At 38.3% G+C, this 24,146-nt stretch overlaps 1 protein-coding gene across 9 annotated transcripts in view; it reads right to left on the bottom strand.

The window, feature by feature from the left end:
* LOC126282287 (translation initiation factor eIF-2B subunit delta-like) overlaps positions 1-24,146 on the bottom strand; it is a 111,891-nt gene that overhangs the window by 53,609 nt on the left and 34,136 nt on the right. For all 9 annotated transcript variants that reach the window (XM_049981950.1, XM_049981970.1, XM_049981977.1 and 6 more), the window contains 4 exons: positions 23,073-23,180; positions 21,773-21,906; positions 8,155-8,269; positions 7,321-7,500 (listed from right to left, as the gene is read on the bottom strand). In XM_049981950.1, coding sequence (XP_049837907.1) covers positions 7,321-7,500; positions 8,155-8,269; positions 21,773-21,906; positions 23,073-23,180 — 537 coding nt within the window. The remainder of the gene's footprint in view (positions 1-7,320; positions 7,501-8,154; positions 8,270-21,772; positions 21,907-23,072; positions 23,181-24,146) is intronic.

Genomic DNA, 24,146 nt, shown 5'->3' with positions numbered 1-24,146 from the left:
AGCTTATAGTGACGTAAACACCTGTAACACAGAGAACGGCACCTACCAGATCAAAGCAAAATAAGCAATCAATTCAAACCAGACGAAGCACGTGAAAAAGGAAAGGTACCCGTATAAATACAGATGGAGCGCGTGACGCATGGCAATCGCTACCTTGTAAAGCTTAACTGCTAAGCTTACGACTCGAACCAACTGTAGCTGTATAGTCATTCATTCGACCTAAATTGTGTCTCATATTACAATGAACCAACTTTGTTTCGATTTGGAGGTGCGGCCTAAAACTTTTCTCTCCCCTTGAACTTCGAGTCTCAAATTTCAGGTGCGGCTTAGATTTGGGAAATTTTTTTTCTTTCTTGATTTCGAGTCTCATTTTTCAGGTGCGGCTTAGATTCGAGTAAATACGGTACTTGCTGCAAAAGCAGAAGTAAGAATATGAAGAAAGGTGACTAACAATCAAAATGCAGAAAAATTAATATGTAGCAGTAGGAGAAAAGAATGTGGAAGACCTACACATTGAACTGGCAAAATCACAGGATGTGATGTTTTCAGATACTTAGGAGATTGTTGCCATCCAATAGTAGACACAGAGTTGACATAAATAACAAAATACATCAAACCTAAGTGCAATAAGACAATTCACTCCTGTTTTCTGGATAGTAAAATAACAAAAAGGACCAAGATATTCATCTATAAATCCATTGTTGACAGTCCTCTTACATATGGTGTAGACATGGGAGTTGAATAACACACACACACACACACACACACACACACACACACACACACACACACACACACACACACAGAGAGAGAGAGAGAGAGAGAGAGAGAGAGAGAGAGAGAGAGAGAGAGAGAGAGAGAGAGAGAGAGAGAGACTAGCTTTTGGAGATGTTTTAGCATTCACATGATCCACCATGTGAGGAATAATACAGCAAGAGAGATTATGGGAGCCAGCAAGATGTTAAGTGAAGCAATAGAAACTCAACAGCTATTGTGCTTGTCTATCTAGAAAGGATGGATTATGGCAGGTGATCAAAACGAGTTTGGACATGGACTCCACAAAGGAGAAGGAAGAGGGAATGCTCTCCAAGAGCATGGAAGGAAGGTGAACATCAGGCAATGATGACTGGGAGACCTCCTGGAAGGAAACTTAGTAACTAGAAAGATGTGGAAAGTGGGAAGTGATGACAACTGTACATAACACTCGCGATTTAATGAAGAATAGCAAGCATTGTGCCAATACAGGAATTCTTACAATGAAATATATGCAAATAAAAGCAAATGAGCATAATTAAGAAAAGGCGAGTTCTTTTTGTACTGATCAAATAGAAAGAAAGCCAGACACTCTTCTGAAAGCTAATTTTCACTATGGAAAAAAACAGTAGCACCTGGGTCATTCCACATCAAGGTGATCACTCGTCCTCACTCTACCATCTCCAAATGTAATGAAATTTGGTGTGAAGGTTCTATATGGTCTTGGATTCTTGTATACCAAATTTCAGTCCAGTATCTTCAGTGGTTGAATTTTTAGGGGCCTTTAAAAAGACAGGCTACTCATCTTTGCGATACATACAAAAGGGCAAATGGGCCAAGTTTGCTAGGCTTTTTTAGAAGTTCTAGAAAACATTTGGTCATTTTCTTTAATATACATAGACAACTTTTTATGCTGAATCACACCATAGCAAAAATCAGGGATTATTGCCACACCTAAATAGCCTCTAAAGTGGCTAAAAAATTTGTCGTACTATTCTGAGAGCCGAGATTTGACCAACTACTGCTACTTTTCATATGAACCAAAGACACCAAAACTTCAGAGGGTTATTCCTACCTTGGATGTCTATGTATGGATCAAATTTAATTAACATTGGAATCCTAGGTGAAAAGATATGCATCTGTGAAGTTTGCCAAATTTTTCTGTATGCAAATTTTCGGGTATTTTTTTGGGAGCAATATTTCAACTGTGTCTTGTTCAATCCTTTTTTTTTTCTTGCCACAGCTGAAAAGAGTATGCTTTCAGCTTTCAAAGGTATATCGTTTAATTTTTGGATCTTGCATATTCATGAGTAAGAATACATTTTAAAAGTTATTATTTTAGATTGAAAAGTGAAATATTTTGCTCTTGAAGTCCCATAATTAATTTTTTTATTTCAGTATATAAATGAGATTCAAACATTAATTAAACACATGCCATAATAATACATAAAATACTCAACACAGTACAGCTGCAAAACAAAAATACTGAAGCGTCAGTTCCATTTTTGGTTAAACAGTACTGCAATTTTGTCAAGGGCAGATTGTGGATAACTGTATTGTCTTCCTGATGATGACACTAATGTTGCTTCTAAAATCATGAAAATATCTTGCTCAGGAATCCAGCAATTGTCTTTAACAGTTGGCCAGTGGTAGGAACCAGCACAACTGTGCGGGTGCACAAAGCACATGACGATATCTTGCTGTTCGAGTGAAATTTCACACTTTTCTAAACCACTAAGAATTGTCATAGATACATGCAACATATTGTCCTGGCTGTAACTTGCAATTCAGACTGCTGGAACTTCTCCAGGTGCATCGAAGGCATGAATTGTCAATGCTGTAGTATAATTGGAAAAACTGCTTGCTCTGAGCTGATTACAATTAATTGCCTTAAACTGATGATTTTCTCTTGTTTGAGATATTGTATGTCCACGGTGAACCTTGTTTCTTGATCAGGTTGAATTTTTTCAGTATCTTCTTTTGGTACATAAAATAACCTTTTGCCTGGAATATTACCATACAGAGTTTGAACAAATCGTATGGAGTCAATATTTGGTTATCTAATGACCTCTACAGACTATCACAGGCTGCTAGTCTTTTTGCTGTTCCTCCAGTGCCATCACAAGGTGCATTGCCCATTCCAAAAAAATTCCATTTCGCAGTGATCCTTTTCATGCAGACATAAATTGATGAAATTTTTGAAATTCTTCTACTGAGCAGGTGAACATCACTAAAGTAATAAATGTTCTTAATGTTTTCAATCTTTGTCGTTAAATATGCTATTAACTTTATTTGAAACGCATGAACAGCAATAGTATCATGATGGAGACAGATTGCTGATCATACAAATGCTAATGCTCTGACATCATTTGCCACCAAAATAGGCAACAACCTGATGTGGCCTAACTATTCTCCCAATGAAATCCTTGCACAGCATCTTGAACAACAAATGAATAATTCTCAGCAAACTCCATCAATATAATTAATTCACTTTCTGTGAGATTTCTTTTTAGCTGCTTAAGGTTGTGTTTTAACACAAAGTGATGGCTTCTTAAACTGGTAATTTTCAAAATCAGTGCCCTCATGAAATCATCGACAGTTTTCTGACAAGTCTCTAGTGTGTGTCTGTCAGTATGTGCCCATTTCTTGTATTCCATTGTTTCTTCAGAGTCATAGTTTTTAAAAGCATCTTCAAGAAAAGCCTCTAGTTGTATTTTTCCTGGACATTCTTCACAAAGTTGCAGCATAGAATCTTTCGATTCCAAACTGCATATAGTTTATTTCATCTAAATCTTGTAGTCATCTTTGATGGATGTTGCTGAAGCCAACATTAATTTGACATTTTGATGAATTGCACATACACTAATGAATGTGATCCCGAAGCACCAACTGTAGTACACCATTTTGGCCTGAGCTCACATTGAGAAGCTCAGTTGATTTACATATTGCTTACAGTAAGCAATCGACATTTCTTTCGGGTTACAAAGGAGAAGGCTTCTCTGCTTGTCAATCTTTTCCCCATTTATTCTTACATCAACACAATCCTTTTCACCAGGACATAAACGAGAAAATTGGTGATCTTTAAAAACAGTGAGGACTTTTGTTTTACTTCAACACCGAGATTTCTCCCTTTTCAGTTTACAGGTGTTGTCAAAATCCCATCTTCCACCTTCAGTTTCCTAGCCTTCTTCACCATTTTAGATGAAACAGGAAATTGTTTAGCCACATTTTCAATAGCCCAGCGATTTGGGACCAGGGTCTGAATTTGAACTTTACTGCAATTGCTTGAAGTCTGGAGTTTTATCTTAAGTTATTCAATTAAGGTGTCCATATCTTTACGTTTTTGGCACTCTTCCATTTGTATTTGAGCAATATCTACTTGGCTCACACCAGCAGCTTGGCAATTACCTTAGTAATGCTGCCTTGGGCTTTCAGAACTTTGTGCTTTATTTATCCCACTGAATCATTTTACTGATCCGTTGAAGCTTTAGTGGTGACTCTAAAAGTGATGATAATGAAATATTAGCAATAAATCAAGTATCAACAACATCCATGTCTTCAGTGGATGGTAATTCTTTCTTACCCTGGTGGTATGATTCTTTTTGGGCCACTTCAGGTCTACATTTGGTACAAATTTTCCGGCCAGACTTAAAAACTTCATTAGACAGTAACTTCAACCTATCAGGCATTGCAATGGTTACTGGCGTTACAGCCTTCTTGATTACATGTTTTTCTTTACCAACCAGGTTGCACTAAGTCTTCTGCAGGAATTGAAATTTTGCCATCAAGAAGGCATTATGGTATAACATATTTGGGCATCTTTAGTAAAATCAAGACCAGACTGATGTCATAGAAGTTTCTTGTCCACTGGTGACATTTTCTTAAGTGACTGTAGGTGACTTTTTCCATAATACAATAGTGATGACTTATCACAATCAGCTCCATCTGATCCACCACAGTAGCAGGGTGCAAGAGTCTCTTAGTTCATTCAATACAATAGTTTACTAACCAATAACAAGCAGTTCTGAAAGCACGTGAATATCCTGCTTTGAAGCATAGCATATTCAGACTTGTTTGTATATAAAATATACAAATTAATGTATCAAAACATATTGTTTTAGTGCATACCTTCAACTACGACAATGATTATTGATTACTCTAACTACCAAGACAGATTGTACAATGTCAACAGCAAAGATTCCACTGCACAAAAGACACACTGTGAAAACTGCCAATATTGAAAAAACAACTGAAAGTGGTGATCCAGCAATGTATTACTGCTGTGAGGATAGAGTCTTAAAAAACTGTTGCTGATTTAGAATGTCGATGGAAACCGAGTGACAATGCATATATGCACCCCCATGCATTGTAGGATTAAAATGATCTAAAGTGAGGTAGTGTTCCAATATGATCTAGATTTTATAATCGTAACAGAATTTTCTGAGGTTTATAATCGTAACAGAATTTTCTGAGGATTTATTATATTTATATTCTATAACATAAAACAATGTAAAAACACTTCTTACGATTAGCATAGTTACATTCTCTAAACCATAAGCAAATCTTATACTATTAACACTACAATTATACTTTTTTTTAATTTACAACTTCAAATTGTATTAATTTTTTGTATATCTCCCTACTTCTGACAGGTAACCTTACTCATCAGTATGCGAGATTCAGAAAATACACAATATAGTTTTGAAAGCTTAAAGCATGCCCTTTCCAGCTGTGGCAAGCAAGAAGGATTGAACAAGACAAAGTTGAGATATTGCCCCTCAAAAATACCCCAAAATTTAAATGTAGAAAATTTTTGTCAACTTTGCAAATGCATATCTTTTCATCTAGGCATCCAATATTAATTAAATTGTATCCACAAACAGACCCTCTGAAGTTTTGGTGTGTTTGGTTCATATGAAAAATAGCAGTGATCAGTCAAACCTTGGCTCTCAGAATAGTGCAATGAATTTTTAGCCACTTTAGAGGCCTTTATCTATATTTAGGTATGGCTAATACTCTAATTTTTGCCACTGTGTGATTCAGCACAAAAAGGTGCCTGTGTATATTAAATTAAATGACCAAACGTCTGCTAGAACATTTGCACCTTCGTATGTGATTTGAAAATGAGTAGCCTCTCTTAAAAGTCTCAAAAAATTCAACCACAGGAGATATTGGACTGAAATTTTGTACATAACTATCAAAGACCACATAGAACCATAACACCAAATTTAATCAGATTTGGAGGTGGCTGAGTGGGAACACTTTTTAATAATGGTCCCTTTGACATGGAATGACCCACCTGTCACATTTCAAGTGCACAAAAGTATGCACTTATGTATGAGCATCGATGTTTGCACTAACATTTTCTACCTTTTGCTTATTGATGTATCTCGTGTGTGATTTCACTTTACCTTTTCTCATTTTTAAAAAAATCTCATGTGCTAAAAAAGTAAACTGCTAAATGTGCTACCTTTGAAAGAAAAACAATCTTATCACCATCTCTTGCCACAAATATTTACAATACAGCTTTCTTGAATACAAGGAGTTAGAAGATGAGAGACAAGGTATCTCAATCCCAACTTCAAAGCTAATCTTAATTTCAGTTACAGCTTCCTCGTCATATTTTGTAAATGGTATGAATATAATAGAGGGAAGCATTCCACGTGGGAAAAATATATCTAAAAACAAAGATGGTTTAACTTACCAAACGAAAGCACTGGCATGTTGATAGACACACAAAACAAACAAAAACATACGCACAAAATTCAAGCTTTAGCAACCAACGGTTGCTTCATAAGGTAGCCTGATGAAGCAACCGTTGGTTGCGAAAGCTTGAATTTTATGTGTATGTTTGTGTGTGTATCAACATGCCAGCACTTTCGTTTGGTAAGTTACATCACCTTAGTTTTTAGATATATTTGTAAATGGTACTTAAAACAGTTTACAGCAATATTAGGTGCACCATAAAATATTAATATTTTATTTCTCCAGTTAAAGGAGTCAAACATTAAAATATTTCACTCACTCAGGAAATGAATGGTGAGCAACAGAGTCATTAAAGATGGTGTACATATTTGGATTGAAAATGACACCACTGTGACCTCTACAAAGAAACCATCCTGGAATTTGTCTTAATTGATTTATGGGAAACTATGGAAAACCTAAATCTAGATGACCAGATGGGAAATTAATCCAGATCCTCCCACATATTTGTCTCACAATCACTTCTATCAGTTTCAATCAATCCAGCATATAATAATTATTTACAGTGTCAGTTATTTGTGAATATACTTCCTTACATTTCCGATACTTCCTTTTTTCTTCAATAATTCTGTTTTGCTTTTTAGATGCAACACGCATATGAGTAAATCGCGTTCTGTAATAATGTTTCAATACAACAATATAACTTTCAAAATATAAAAAAGTTTATCTAAATTTCATGTGTTTTACATGATTTCAAAGGCAAATTTTGTTAGGCCAAGTAAAATGTATTACTCTCTGGAAAGCAGTGCCACATGAACACCAAATATACTTATCTGACTACCAAAGACTTGGAAGATAACTTACATCAGAGTCTGTCACATTGTTTGGCAACAATGTCAGCTGCCACTTCAAATGACGTAAAGCATTTGTTGCAGAAACTGGAAGAGGACGGCAGGCATGAAGATATGTTGTCAGCTGACGTAAGGAGCTCTCCAAACCGCGTGAGAACTCTTGTTGTGAGGGCGTGTGAAAGTCTTCAATCACCTGCAGAGTTTTAAAATAATCATCACTCATCAATACCAAAACCTGATTAATGAAGTAATTAATGTCTGCTAGAAGTTACATATTTTAGTCAAGATCTTCTATATAACAGCTCAACAATCTCAACAAATTAAGTTACTATTACACAGTTTCAAGTAATACCGCAGCACACACAATCATGCACAGAACAATGTTCCATAAAAATTACAGTCATGTTGCTAAATGCAATCTGTGAGACTATATACTATGACAGAAAATATATTGGGAGCAGAGGGGTGAAATTAGTTGAGGCAGACGTCAGTTATGTGACTAAAGAACTCTGGAAAAGAAAGTACGATAATCATAACAGAAAGGTATGCTAAAGGTATTTAAATTTATTCTATTGTACTAAAATGCGCAGTTTAGCCTGAATTCCAATTGCATCGGACACAGAAACAATGACAAAATCTGAGATATGAAGGAAGAAATCAGCTTTCAATTATGTAGCTATAATTAAATATGAACATACTCTGGTCAAAATTAATTGAAAAATACAGGCTCCAAGAGCAAAGAAATAGTAAAGTTTCGCTTTCTAGTAGGGATTTGGTTTTAAAAACGAAGTACAATTCGTCTCTACAAAAGTAATATCACATATTCAAAAATAAACCATATCTTTACCTGTTTAATAGCATGTAATAATGCTACACAACGAGCATTTGATCCAGTCACAACCCTTGATTTATACTGAATTCCTAGCCGCACAATGGCTGGATGTAATGATGCTTCTGCTCCACTGAAAATTAAAAATATTTATGCTATAAACTCTAAACACTGCATACAAATACCTAAGTTGATATATATAGAAAGAAACATTCCACATGGGGAAAAATATATTAAAAAATGCTGTGACTTATCAAGCGAGAAAGTGCTGGTAGATAGACACAATAAAAAACACACAAACAAATTTCAAGCTTTCGCAACACACGACTGCCTTATCAGGAAGAGGGAAAGACGAAAGGGTGTGGGTTTTAAGGGAGAGGGTAAGGAGTCATTCCAATCTCGGGAGTGGAAAGACTTACCTTAAGGGGGAAAAAGGGACAGGTATACACTCTCGCGCGCCCGCGCCCGCACACTCACACTCACACACTCACACTCACACTCACACACTCACACTCACACACTCACACACTCACACACTCACACACTCACACACTCACACACTCACACACTCACACACTCACACACTCACACACTCACACACTCACACACTCACACACTCACACACTCACACACTCACACACTCACACACTCACACACTCACACACTCACACACTCACACACTCACACACTCACACACACACACACACACACACACACACACACACACACACACACACACATCCATCCGCACATAGCACTCACACAACCCGATGTGCGACACGATACATGCTGAGCGATGCAAGACAAATAGGATGTGGTGTCATGAATGGACCTCGGGGATAATACTGCGTGACCTCCCCGAGTAGCCTTACATCAGTGTGTGGTTTTGCTTGTGTGGATGGATACACATTCCTACACTCACTGGACCCACTTAGCGTTTTGATGTTCAAAATATCTGAAATACCCAGCATTGGGCACTGTGCCAATGGAAGCATTTCTGCAACTTGATCATGTGGGGCCGAAGTTCCAAGAGTAGAAGTAGTTACTGATAAGCTAGACCAGTTCAATCAAGCCTGAAGCCTTGGCTGTGTCACAAGTGGGAAAGACCGTCTCAGAGTGAAGGGAAAAAACCAACATCTTCCTCCTCCTCCTCTTCTTCTAAGACAGGTAGCAAGAGAATGAGTTCACAGGAGGGGAGGGGGGGGGGGGGGGGGGAGAGAAAGAGAGAAAGAGAGAGAGAGAGAGAGAGAGAGAGAGAGAGAGAGGAATCAGACCCATAGTAATGCTGCCTCAGTTTTAGCATGGTAGTTTTCCAACAAGGTCCTCTTGTTACATCACCTCACAACAGTAGAAGACATTCTAGCAGGGCCACTTTGAAAAACTGGAGAGGATGCAGATCCAGTGTTTAAAATAACAACATTGAATGTAAATGGTCAGGCACATAAAGAAACAGAGTTGGAACAGAATTAAGTAAAGCTAAAACTGATATTGCTGCCATCATTGAAATGAAAAAGAAATTACAGAGAACGATCAAATTTCAGAATTATTTGATGATCCATTGCGGAGTATCACAAGAACAAAGGACTGCTGCTGGAATCTCAAGTGAGTGCAGAAAGCATAAAAGAACAGAATGTATCTGTACACTTTTATACATAAAATAATAAATAAATAAAATAATGTCACATCTTATATCTCAGAGAGGGCGTATCTCCATATTGTCTTTACTGTATATGCACCAGAATCACAAGAAGAGAAAGTATACTGGGAAAAGGCTGGGAGATACGAGAAGGTTTCCGTTAGATTACATCATGGTCCGCCAGAGATTCTGAAATCAGATACTAGATTGTATGGCATACCCATGAACAGACATAGATTCAGATCACAATTTAGTAGTAATGAAGAGTAGGCTGATATTTAAGAGACTAGTCAGGAAGAATCAATACACAAAGAAGTGGGATCCAACAGTTCTTAGGAATGAAGAGAGATGCTTGACCTTCTCTACGGCTACAGATACTGTGATAAGAAATAGCTCAGTAGGCATTTCAGTTGAAGAGAAATGGATACCTCTAGAAAGGCAATCACAGAAATTGGAATGAAATCATGGGTAACAGAAGAAACACTTCAGTTGATCGATGACAGAAGGAAATACAAAAATGTTCAGGGAAATTCAGGAATACAGAAATACAAGTCGCTATGGAATGAAATAAACAGGAAATGCAGGGAAGCTAAGACGAAATGGCTGCATGAAAAATGTGAAGAAATTGAAAAATGAATGATTGTTGGAAGGACTGACTCAGTATACAGGAAAGTCAAAACAACCTTCGGCAACATTAAAAGCAAGGGTGGCAACATTAAAAGCAAGGGTGGCAACATTAAAAGCAAGGGTGGCAACACTAATAGCGCAACGGGGATTCCACTGTTAAATGCAGAGGAATGAGCAAACAGGTAGATAGAGTAATTTGAAGGCCTCTACGAGGGGGAAGATTTATCTGCTATGATGGAAGAGACAAGGGATCCAGTACTAGAATCAAAATTTAAGGGAACTTTGGAGGACTTAACATCAAATAAGACAGAAGGGATTGATAAAATTCCATCAGAATTTCTAAAATCACTGGGGAAAGTGGCAACAAAACGACTATTCATGTTGGTGTGTAGAACGTATGAGTCTGGCAACATACCATCTGATTTTAGGAAAAATATCATCCACACAATTCCGAAGACTGCAAGAGCTGACAAGTGTGAGAATTATTGCACAATCAACTCAGCTTATGCACCCAAGTTGCTGACAAGAATAATATAGAGAAGAATGGAGAAGAAAATTGAGGATGTGTTGGATGATGATCAGTTTGGCTTCAGGAAAGGTAAAGGCACCAGAGAGGCAAGTCTGACGTTGCACTTTATAATGGAAGCAAGACTAAAGAAAAATCAAGACACGTTCACAAGCTTTGTCAACCTAAAGACAGCTTTCGACACTGTCAAATGGTGCAAGGTGTTAGAAATTCTGGGGAATATAGGGTAAGCAACAGAGAGAGACGGGTAATATACAACATGTACGAGAACCAAGAGGGAATAAAAAGAGTGAAAGACCAAGAATGAAGTGCTTGGATTGAGAAGGGTGTCAGAAATTCTGTGGAAAATACAGCTAAACAATAGAGAGAGACGGGTAATATACAACATGTACGAGAACCAAGAAGGAACAATGAGAGTGAAAGACCAAGAATGAAGTGCGCAGATTAAAATGGATGTAAGACAGGGATGTAATCTTTCACCGCACCAGAAGAAGAAAGAACTCAAAGTGCTAATGAAATTTATGACCTGTTACAGAACACTGCAGGAAAAATTAATAAAAATGATTATATACTTAACATGGGAGACTTATGCCAGAGTTGGTAGGAGACTTATTGAGAATACAGTTACAGAGGTTGAAAATACACTGAATAACAATGGAAAGAAGCCAACAGAGTTAGCAACTTATAATGAACTAAGAATAACAAAACCCATTTTTAAACACTGTGACATCCATACTTTATGTGGGCAAATCAGGTATAGCTTCAATAATAGGCTATACTCTTTCAAATTAAAAGACATGGGTAAGAATAAAAGACAAAAGGGCCTACAGAAGCTTGGGTGTATCATCAGATCACTTTTTGTAAGAAGTTACGCAACTTTTTCAGACATGAAAGAAACCACCTGTAAACATACAGCTGGATGCAAGAACTTATACAATGCATTTACTTGAAGAATATATTATCAACAGGGGCTAAATGAGAAATGTCATTTGATTCAATACAATATTAATGGAGAGAAGAATACTATTAAAGTAATTACCGTATTTACTCTAATCTAAGCCACACTTTTTTTCAGTTTTTGTAATTCAAAAAACCGCCTGCGGCTTAGAATCTAGTGCAAAGTAAGCGGAAGTTCTTAAAAATGTTGGTACGTGCCACCACAACTAACTGCTGCCATCAAATATATCTAGTGCTACACAGGCATGCTTTGCAGGCACAAAAATAAATACTGGCGCCAAAACCTCCGAGTCAGTAAATAAATTAAAAAGGTAGAAGACGAGCTTTTTTCTTCGCCCCAAGTTTCGACCACTGCATTTTCATACATTATCCAATGAAATAAACAGAAATTTCATATGGTTCATCTTCAAATGCAGCACCCTTTCAAATATTCGTAGCAACAAAAATAAATTTCTTTACACAAAAATACCAACAATGCACAAGGCTTTAGGATTGTTGCATGAGTTGATACGCTGGGCCTCATTAAGATTTCACGTACCAGCACCTATTGCTTCGTGGAATTTTGTGAAGTGCTTGTTGGTGTTAGTGAACCATAATGAAGCGCTTTCATTATAGTGCCAAATTCAATAAGGGAGTTATTTCTTTTGCAGAACAAAGTTCTAATCATGCTGCAGTTCTGCGATAAGGGACTGGCGAGAGCAATGCCAGGCGATGGCGACTGCAGAGAGACAAATACTTGAATGTACAAGTAGCAGGAAAGCATTTAGTGGGCCAAAGTGTGGACGATATCATGCACTAAGAGTGATTTTAAATGAATTTCTTAAGGGACAGCATCAGAAATTCCTGCATGTGAACGTCGAAATTTTAAAAATTAAGGCACAAGAAATTGCTAAAGAGCAAAAAATCAAAAATTTTACGGCTACTCGCAGCTGGATTGATCTGTTTATGAAGCGCTGGGATTTTTCACTTCAGAGGCGAACTTCAGTTGCACAGAAGCTGCCGAAAAATTATGAAGAAAAACATGTGGAATTCCAGCGCTTCATAATTAGGCGGCACACAGAAAAGCAATACTTTCTTGGTCATATGGGAAATGCTGACCAAACTCCCGTATATTTTGACACGGACATGCCGTCAAATTATACGGTTGACACCAAAGGAAAGAAAGACATAAGTGTTCTTACATCAGGGGATGAAAATAAAGTGGATGTCCATCATGCTTGTTTGCACAGCAGATGGACATAAATTACCCCCATTTATAGTTTTCAAGCGAAAGACTTTACCGAAATCAGAAGTGTTTCCAAAAACTGTAACTGTATGAGCAAATGAAACTGGGTGGTTTTCGAATGACATGGTTCTGGAATGGATTATGCGCGTGCGGAATCTTTGTCCTGGCGCAATGCTTGGTTTATGCTGCCTGTTGGTATTAGATGCGTATGCAGGCCATACAACACCTGCACTAAAACAAAAATTAGGGAAAGCAAAACAAACTTGGCAGTAATTCCAGGCAGAATCAAATCAATTCTGCAACAACTTGATGTCTGTCTGAATAAACCATTTAAGGACAAGCTTAAACGCATTTACATAGACCGGCTTTCGAAAAGCGACAGATAACTGACACCAACAGGGCGTGTAGAGCGCTCAAGTTTGACCCAAGTGTGCCAATGGATTTATGATTCATGGAAGTGTGTTCCAAATCAGACCGTGCAACAAGCATTTAAAAAATGTTTGATATCCAATGCACTAGATAGTACGAGGACGATGCTCTGTATGAAGAAATGAGCAACAAAGAATCGAGTGACAGTGATTCAGAATCATGACTGATATTTTAAACATTTCATTTAAGATGTATTACTAGTCTAATAAAATTTTGTTTTAAACTTCAGCGTTTAATTTCTAAGTTATTTTCATTCTTATTTTACTTCACAGAATAACAAAGTGTGGAGAGCTGCATCAAACTAGTCTACGGACTGAAAACAACAACAACAAACTCTGCATCTGAAGTCGTCACTAAATGATGAAATGGATAGGTTAAAGTTAGATATAGGGGGAATTAGTGAAGTTTGGTGGCAGGAGGAACAAGACTTCTGGTCAGGTGACTACAGGGTTATAAACAGAAAACCAAATAGGGGTAGGTTTAATAATGAATAGGAAAATAGGAATGCGGATAAGCTACTAAAAACAGCATAGTGAACATATTATTGTGGCCAAGATAGATACGAAGCCCACACCTACTACAGTGGTACAAGTTTATATGCCAACTAGCTCTGCAGATGACGAAGAAATTGAAGAAATGTATGATGAACTAAAAGAATAGTAGGAAAAGGGAAAGAAGGAAACGTAGTAGGTGAATATGGATTGGGGCTAAGAAATGAAAGACGAAACCGCCCGGTATGATTTTGCAAAGAGCACAACTTAATCATAGCTAACACTTGGTTAAAGAATCATGAAAGAAGCTTGTACACATGGAAGAACCCTGGAGATACTAAAAGGTATCAGATAGATTATATAATGGTAAGACAGAGATTTAGGAACCAGGTTTTAAATTGTAAGACATTTCCAGGGGCAGATGTGGACTCTGACCACAATCTATTGGTTATGACCTGTAGATTAAAACTGAAGAAACTGCAAAAAGGTGGGAATTTAAGGAGATGGGACCTGGATAAACTGAAAGAACCAGGGGTTGTACATAGTTTCAGGGAGAGCATAAGGGAACAATTGACAGGAATGGGGGAAAGAAATACAGTAGAAGAAGAATGGGTAGCTTTGAGGGATGAAGTAGTGAAGGCAGCAGAGGATCAAGTAGGTAAAGAGACGAGGGCTAGTAGAAATCCTTGGGTAACAGAAGAGATACTGAATTTAATTGATGAAAGGAGAAAATATAAAAATGCAGTAAATGAAGCAGGCAAAAAGGAATACAAACATCTCAAAAATGAGATCAACACGAAGTGCAAAATGGCTAAGCAGGGATGGCTAGAGCACAAATATAAGGATGTAGAGGCTTATCTCACTAGGTGTAAGACAGATACTGCCTACAGGAAAATTAAAGAGACCTTAGGAGATAATAGAACCACTTGTATGAACATCAAGAGCTCAGATGTAAACCCAGTTCTAAGCAAAGAAGGGAAAGCAGAAAGGTGGAAGGAATATATAGAGGGTCTATACAAGGGCGATGTACTTGAGGACAATATTATAGAAATGGAAGAGGATGTAGACGAAGATGAAATGGGAGATATGATACTGCGTGAAGAGTTTGACAGAGCACTGAAAGACCTGAGTCGAAACAAGGCCCCCGGAGTAGACAACATTCCATTGGAACTACTGACAGCCTTGGGAGAGCCAGTCCTGACAAAACTCTACCATCTGGTGAGCAAGCTGTATGAAACAGGCGAAATACCCTTAGACTTCAAAAGAATATAATAATCCCAATCCCAAAGAAAGCAGGTGTTGACAGATGTGAAAATTACCTAACAATCAGTTTAATAAGCCACAGCTGCAAAATACTAACACACGTTCTTTACAGACAAATGGAAAAACTAGTCGAAGCCGAACTCGGGGAAGATCAGTTTGGATTCCGTAAAAATACTGGAACACTTAAGGCAATACTGACCTTACGACTTATTTGACAAGAAAGATTAAGGAAAGGCAAACCTACGTTTCTAGCATTTGTAGACTTACAGAAAGCTTTTGACAATGTTGACTGGAATACTCTCTTTCAAATGCTAAAGGTGGCAGGGGTAAAATATAGGGAGTGAAAGGCTATTTACAATTTGTACAGAAACCAGATGGCAGTGATGGCAGTTATAAGAGTCGAGGGACATGAAAGGGAAGCAGTTGTTGGGAAGGGAGTAAGACAGGGTTGTAGCCTCTTCCCGATATTATTCAATCTGTATATTGAGCAAGCAGTAAAGGAAACAAAAGAAAAATTCGGAGTACATATTAAAATCCACGGAGAAGAAATAAAAACTTAGAGGTTCGTCGATGACATTGTAATTCTGTCAGAGACAGCAAAGGACTTGGAAGAGCAGTTGAACGCAATGGACAGTGTCTTGAAAGGAGGATATAAGATGAACAACAACAAAAGCAAAACGAGGATAATGGAATGTAGTCGAATTAAGTCGGGTGATGCTGAGGGAATTAGATTAGGAAATGAGACACTTAAAGTAGTAAAGGAATTTTGCTATTTGGGGAGCAAAATAACTGATGATGGTCGAAGTAGAGAGGATATAAAATGTAGACTGGCAATGGCAAGGAAGGCGTTTCTGAAGAAGAGAAATTTGTTAACATCGAGTATAGATTTAAGTGTCAGGAAGTCATTTCTGAAAGTATTTGTATGGAGTGTAGCCATGTATGGAAGTGAATCATGGACGATAAATAGTTTGGACAAGAAGAGAATAGAAGCTTTCGAATTGTGGTGCTACAGAAAAATGCTGAAGATTAGATGGGTAGATCACATAACTAATGAGGAAGTATTGAATAGGATTGGGGAGAAGAGAAGTTTGTGGCACAACTTGACCAGAAGAAGGGATCGGTTGGTAGGACATGTTCTGAGGCATCAAGGGATCACCAATTTAGTATTGGAGGGCAGCGTGGAGGGTAAAAATCGTAGAGGGAGACCAAGAAATGAATACACTAAGCAGATTCAGAAGGATGTAGGTTGCAGTAGGTACTGGGAGATGAAGAAGCTTGCACAGGATAGAGTAGCATGGAGAGCTGCATCAAACCAGTCACAGGACTGAAGACAACAACAACAACTAGATGATGATGATGATGGATGACTAATAATCTACTATGAAAATCCAACTGGCAAGACTGTTTGGGATGTATGTCAATATGGTCAATATGGCCAACTCTACATTATGAATATTTTCCTACCTGTGGCAAGAGATGGTTGCTAATAGGAAATTATATGAATCGTGAATCACATGCAGTATCAACAGAAGAACAAGATGAATGTAAACATTGTGCCATGTATTTACTGCTATCTCGTTTAAATCATGTCTGTCTAATAAACTATAACAAGTGAGACATGTCATGTCATGTTTATATTCACATTATTCTTATGCTGAATAGTGATACCAGAGGTGTCTGCAAAGATTTTCAAACGGAGAAAAACTCTTTTTCAGAACATCATCTATCACACACAGTCTGTTATTTGGTTCTTGTTGATCATTATCAAAGAAAGCAGCAGTGTAAGTAACAACAAATAGCAGTCGCTTGCCATTGTTTCACTAATGAGGCAATTCCTCTCTTTTTTTTATTGTAAGCGGCGGTAGTGTACACAAAAGCAAGCCATACGTGAGCGGCAACAGGTCGTAAACACTCATTATCAGAATGCGACAAACAATGCATGACACAGTACAATAATGCATTTTCAGCTTATAGTGACATAAACGCCTATAAGAAAGAGAACAACACTTATCAGATCAAAGCAAAATAAGCAATCGATTCAAACCAGACGAAGGACGTGAAAAAGGAAGGGTGGATGGAGCGCCTGACGCATAGCAATGGCTACCTGGTAAGGCTTAACTGTTAAGCTTACAACTTGAACAAAACTACTGTAGCTGTATCTTCATCCATTTGACCTAAATTGTCTCTCATGTTACAATGGACCACCTTTGTTTCAATTTGGAGGTGCGGTCTAAAACTTTTCTATCTCCTTTAATTTCGAGTCTCAAATGTCAGGTGCGGCTAAGATTCGGGAATTTTTTTTTTTCCCTTCATTTCGAGTCTCATTTTTCAAGTGCGGTTTAGATTCGAGTAAATACGGTACAGTAAAGCAGCGGCGGAAACATTGGGAATGGCAAAAAAGAAATATGCTAAAAGGGGATTAATGATTTGGTGCCCACAATACCTCTGTGGGAAGAGGCGAAGCTGCCACTCAGGACAGCAGCGGGACTATTGAAGACTGCTAAAATATCAATCTGGGTACCAAAACTATTTAAGGATGTTCCCCAGAAACTCCATTAGAGAAAGCGCAGCCTTGACAGAGGACTGGAGGATCATTAACTATAAGGTTGAAACTGACGGTCAATCCCTTGTGATAAAGTATGAGAGAAATCCCTGAAGGCAATGCAAGAGTAAAACCTAAAGTGTTGCTGGAATGTTGCAGTTAAAATTGCAGCACAGTAATGGGACAACTGCAACGATGAGTAAGACAGGCCCTGATCTAAGAACCATAGTCGTACAAATTGGGTGTGTCACGAATCGAAGGAACTGGATTTAAGTTTATTCATGTGAGGAATGCAACGCCCCCCCCCTCCCCGAAGATGTATTTGCATTATAAATGGAATTTCATTTGTTTTGATGGCAAACTTCTGTTCCAGGGACATAGTGACCGTCACAATGAAGCAAAATAAAGGTGGGTTCACATGTGTGTGCCTTGCCCCTAGTATCCGTGTGTCTGCGGTTGCCCTACAAGTAAGTAGCTTGTAGGTGGATGCCTAGTCCCAACATGTGGACACAAGTGATACTGTTCATACTTAGAGAGAAGCATGCATGATATGCCAGCAATCAAGCTGCAGGTTAAATGTGCCTGTGGCAAGCCAGTGGGCATTGGGTTCGTTTATTGCGGTCAGCCAGGTGTGCCGGCGAAGTGCACCAGCGAGGCTGCAGCATGAACATGTCCTCTAAAGTAGGCTGAGGACCATCCAACGTTTCTTATAAGGCTTACTGTGAGGAACAGAACACTTGCTTCATTCGTAACATTTACATTGAACAGGGAAGAATAAGCGAGTAGAGGTATCCTTCTTATCTAGAAAAACATGTAATTGTAATTCTTGAACTTTAAATATAATAAAATTTTATATTGTGAAAAAAAGAAATTATTATCCATTCAACATGTTTTTAAAGTCTTACAGTTTATATTATGAATGCACAGTTTTGCTTCACTTTGAGAGTTCACAGACTGAAACATTAGAAAGTTTGAAATGTCTGCCTAAACTTTCATCTATCTGAAGTTAAAATTTTGATAAGAAATCCAGTAGACTTCGAGGAAATGGTGGATGCATGACATCATATTTAAAAAAACTGCCCAATCACCAAGGAGAGCTTCACGGGAATATATCTTGGTGGGACAATAATACGGATTTGCAAAGAAAGCTGGTAAGAAGACTGTTTACCATTGCAAGAAGGAAAGGACAATGAACAAAATGTTGAGAAGCCTTCTTAAATCCAATCTTGCTCTTAAGCAAGCACAACAATCACCCTAGGAGACATTTTGTGAAGAGTTTAAAAGTACAGCTGCCAGAGTCCGACTTACAAAAATCCTGATTAGGTTGCGAACAAATCCAGGAGACACACTAATGATGAAGGATGGTGAGTATACTAGGTTAGCACTTGAGATGCTCAAAGACCCTCCTCAAGACTCACTCACCCAATGCACACTTGCAGATGTTTCAAATCAAAATTCAGCCCTTACACAGTACTCATCTACAGGTAATCAGTGCCGAGGAATGTTTGGATTTCAATAAAATCCTGTGTGTGATGGGAACATTTCAAACATTCAAGTCTCCAGGTCCAGATGGTATCTTTCTGGCTCCACTACAACAAGCAGCAGAAGGATTAACTGGACTCCTAATGAAGATGGTGTAGAGTTAGTTTAGTTGCATGGGTCATTCCCAATGCTTGGAGGGAAGTGAAGGTTGTATTCATTCTAAAGCCAGGGAGAATCAATCATACCAAGGCTAAGAAAGTGAAACCAACCAACCTGTCCTTCATTATTCTAAAGACATTAGAAAAATTAGTCAACATGCATGTTAGGAGGAGTAGGTTAAATGGGATTCCTCCACATGAAAACAAACACACTTATCAACCAGGCGAATCAAGTGAAACAGCACTTCTCCAAATTCATACGAAACTATCAAACACACAACTCTTTCAGGCAATCACACTCTGCATCGTGCTTGATAATAGTAGCATGAATTTTGACTCCACAGTTGAATTTATAAAAGTGCATGGCATCATGTAGGTGGATTACGATCATGCTGTGCAGATAGAAAGAAGCAGCCACCATGTGGATGTGAAAATGGTGATCAGTACCACCAAAGGAAGAGCCAAGGTGGCTGCTGAGGCTTGGCATTACAACACAGTATTCCTCAGTCAAAGTTGGTTACGGACAGCTTGTATTTATGTTCATGGGTGCAGGGAGCATTTTCTGACGAAGTGTGTTTCCCATTTATTCATCAGATATCATAAATTAAATAGGTAGAATGATTCAAGTTCTCCTTTGCGATCACTTTAATGTGCACAAGGCACTCATGGGCCTTAGTCTAAATCATTTCATAATATGACGCAAAAAGTCAATAGATGGCGCAATAAATCAGGCTATCCAAACAGTAAATGGAAGAGAAAAGAAATATAATGTAGTATTACTATACTTGGCATCACAAACATGACAGTCAAGTTTATGCTTGTTCTGTGCACCTACGTCACATTCTCTGAAGCCAATGAGCTTTCAGTAGTGTTCTGCACGCTCTATTGTAAGTATCTTAGCCAATGAGAGCATTAAATACGACTGTAGTGAGTTATTTAGCACATTTTTATTCAATTTGCTACAATTTCTCATTGCTGATGGTGACGGGTAAATGACAAATTCTACATAAGCTAGCAAGAGACGTAATTTGTGGGATACTCATTTTCTTCTAGCACAACGCACGTGTATGTGCATACTACAACTATCATTTGGAACTGGCAACACTGGATTCCTCATATGGGCTTTGACCTGTTCGAACCACCACTGCTTGTGAATCTGGCTATAACACAATAGCAGAAGTGTTTGACAACTTATGGTGGCACGTGAAGTCTGCACACCTTCAAGATCTGCAACTCCTGGCAGCTCCACACCACAATCTTCTTGACTATTGCAGAAATAGGGTCAATGAGTGGCGAGCAAGGAATGATGAAGTTACCGAAAAGATCCCTAAGGGGTGCCCACAGGGGTCAATTTACAGGTCGATTTTCTGGAATATAACTACTGAACCACTCCAAACATTACAGGAAGGGTATGACTGCACAGAAGGAGTAGTCGCATATGTTGATGAAATACGTGAAAATTTTGAAATTAGTGCTCCCTTGACCCCCCTCCACAGGCACGTAAGGGGAAGTGGGGGAGGGGGGGGGGACTGGTTGAAAAGATATGTTCCCACACCTAAAATTTTAGAAATATGTGCTGGCAATATCTACAGAAATCCAATTGTGGGGATCGCTCCGAAAAGATCCATGAAGGAAAACCCAAGTTCAATCAAATTTTGAGCATTATATATCAATTTGGGAGCCACAACAAATTGGATTAATTAATACAGAAGAGCTGCATGGTTCAGCACAGGTTCTGGAGTGAGACATGAAACATTACTTCTTCCCAAATAGATCTCACATAATAATCATGATGGTAACACCAGAGAAACCTGAGCTTACACTGAGATGACCCCACAGTCTTTTTTCAACTCACCGCCTGTAGACCAAATAGGAAAGACTTGGAGACAATACTGTAATACTGTGTACCCTCTACCACAGACTTCAAGGTGAGCTGTGCAGTGTACATGTTTATATAAATACAGCTGTTCTCAAGTAAATGCAGATGTTTCATGGACCTGAATTTAGTCAGTTGCATTTTTTTTAACCAATATGAAATATGACTTTTAGAAGAAAATCTGTACACCATATTTATATCTGATCAATACAAAAGAGCTTTCATTAGCTTTTACAGATATCTTTTATGGTAATTCAAAAAGAATTCTTCTGTAGAATCTTACACAAAAAGTAACACCCCGATATATGTATATTTATTTTGTGCACTGGACGGGAATTCTAACTTGGAACCTTTCACAGGCAAGTTTGTATATAACAAAAACTTCTTGTACGGTTTGTATTAAACTAAGGAACGAAATGCTTACACAGCTGCAGAGATGGCTTCTTTCTGACGTAGATATAAATGGTTGAACAGCTTCACTTTGTGCTGAACATCTACAAGCCCTTGCGCTACTTTCGAAACAGGACTCGCGGTACTGCTCTTGGCTGGTACTTGTTGCTGGAATGCGAGCAAAAGATGAGAACAAGAAAAATTGTAAACTACAACATTCTTAAAACTCTAGCTGTATTTCATTCCATAAACGAAATGTTACTAACATCTATAATACAATCAAATATCTAATTACAAATATTTCTCGATCTTATTACGATTAAATACTGATAGAATGTGACAAAGTAGTATCTACATCTACACTCTGTGAACTACATGAATTGAATGGCAGAGGGGTACTTCCCATTGTATCACTTATGAGGGCTTCTTCCTATACCATTCACAAACTAAGCATGAGAACAGTGATTGCTTAAATGATTCAATGGGCACTGTAGTTAGTCTAATCTTGTCTTTGCTGTCTACAGGATGATTTGATGAGTATGTTGTACTTCCAGAACCCTAGCTTACAGTATCTCCACTTTTACTCTCAAGACCTCTTCAGGTGGCTTTTCTTGGACAGTTAAAGAGCTATTATGAAAGTGGCTGCTATTACACATTGATCAGAAACATCCACACAGCAGGTCTCATGTAACCAAATTAGTGGTATCTGCACTTTTTTATGATAATTCCTTCTTTATAGATTTCTGAAAAAATATTGCTAACGAGTTTCCGATCGCGTGTCTGCATGCGCACGTGCACGTCCTAGTGCACACCGAACATATGAAAAATGAACACAGATCATGCGTTTACTCATGATCTTACAGCAAACATTGGAACCCCCTAACTCTGAATTCCCCTCCTCCCACTAAGGTTTATCTATTATCATGGGAATATTTAATTCTGGTGGTAACATGCACCTGGGAGGAGGTTACAGTTTCTGTTAACACATTGGAAAACCACATTATCCTCAGAACTCTGAATGTGACTTGACATACATATTCTAATATGAGTAAGGTTTGAAATATCAAATGACCTTTCATTGTTTTGACTCCATTCAGATGGAGAACACATTCACATTCTTGAAAGGAAATTATTTTTATTGCAGTGCTTTGAGCACAAATAACTAATTACAAGATAAAATCATCATATGCAGAATAAGGGTTCTTACAGTCAAACTATTATTTATCCAAAACAAACTCTGACAAGACAACAGCAGGGTTTCTAAAGTTTTACAAGCCATTTCAACATAACTGTCTCATTTTTGACACAACAGAACAACAAAAAATGATTCCTACCTTGTCTCTGGAAATCTTAGGTGGCTTGTCAGCCTTGCTTTTACTTTCCTCTTTCTGATCTCCCGATTTACGCTGCTGATTCTGTAATTTGGCTGCTCTCTGTGCCTCCTACAAAGTTTGTATGAAAAGATTAAATAGTAAGATTCTTTTAATTTGTAATGCAATAAATATAATGTGAACATGCATGAAATACAGTCCCACAAATTTAGAACGTGAACAATATGACGGAAGACAACTATTGAAAGAAAATATATACTCAACATATAAAAAGAGGCACTGAGTAGCAGATAGGCATGTAACAACAGAGGATGCAGTGGTGAATGAGATGAGGAGGGACAGGTGAGAGGGAGGGGGTGATGGGAGAGGGAGGGGGTGATGGGAGAGGGAGGGGGACAGGTGAGAGGGAGGGGGTGGGGGAGGGAGGGAAGGAGGGAGATGGGGAGAGGGAGGGGGTGGGGGAGGGGAGTAGGGTAGGAGAGGGGGAGGGGAGTAGGGTAGGTGAGGGGGAGTGCGTTGGGAGAGGGTGTTGGGAGGGGGGAGAGTAAAGCTGCTGCTTAATACCTTTCACAACTTCAAACTACTATTTCAATTCTATCCAAGATATTCCCACTACCATATTAAAAACCAAATGCAAATAGAGAAACCTAGATTATAGGAAATGATAATGATATATATTTGAACATAAACTATTATTACCCTCTGGAACCTGTACATTCTTTGTGTGACGAAGAGGCAAAAGTTGGATGAAATGGGGTTGTTCAGGGTGGAACCAGGACCACTGGTCAACAGAGACAGGCCAACACCCACAATACATTACAAGTAATCAATTTGCAAAATTGCAGACATGAGTTCTCCTCAGCACTTGTCTTCAAGGGCTTGAATTTAAAAATGACCACGTACAAATCTAAAAAGGGGGGGGGGGGCAAAGAAATAAGGGGGAAATAACTGGGTGAGAGGAGATTTGTCACAGGAGGGAAAGACAGACTGAGGGAAGGATGGCTCCTGGCTATTACAAAGGAAGCACATGAGAAAAAGAATAGGGATGTTGCACCAGTGAGGTTTTCAAAAATTACT

The sequence above is a fragment of the Schistocerca gregaria genome, chromosome 1 (assembly GCF_023897955.1).
Source record: "Schistocerca gregaria isolate iqSchGreg1 chromosome 1, iqSchGreg1.2, whole genome shotgun sequence".
In the NCBI taxonomy this organism is placed as follows: Eukaryota; Metazoa; Arthropoda; class Insecta; order Orthoptera; family Acrididae; genus Schistocerca; species Schistocerca gregaria.
This window is presented reverse-complemented; position numbering and strand designations above follow the sequence as displayed.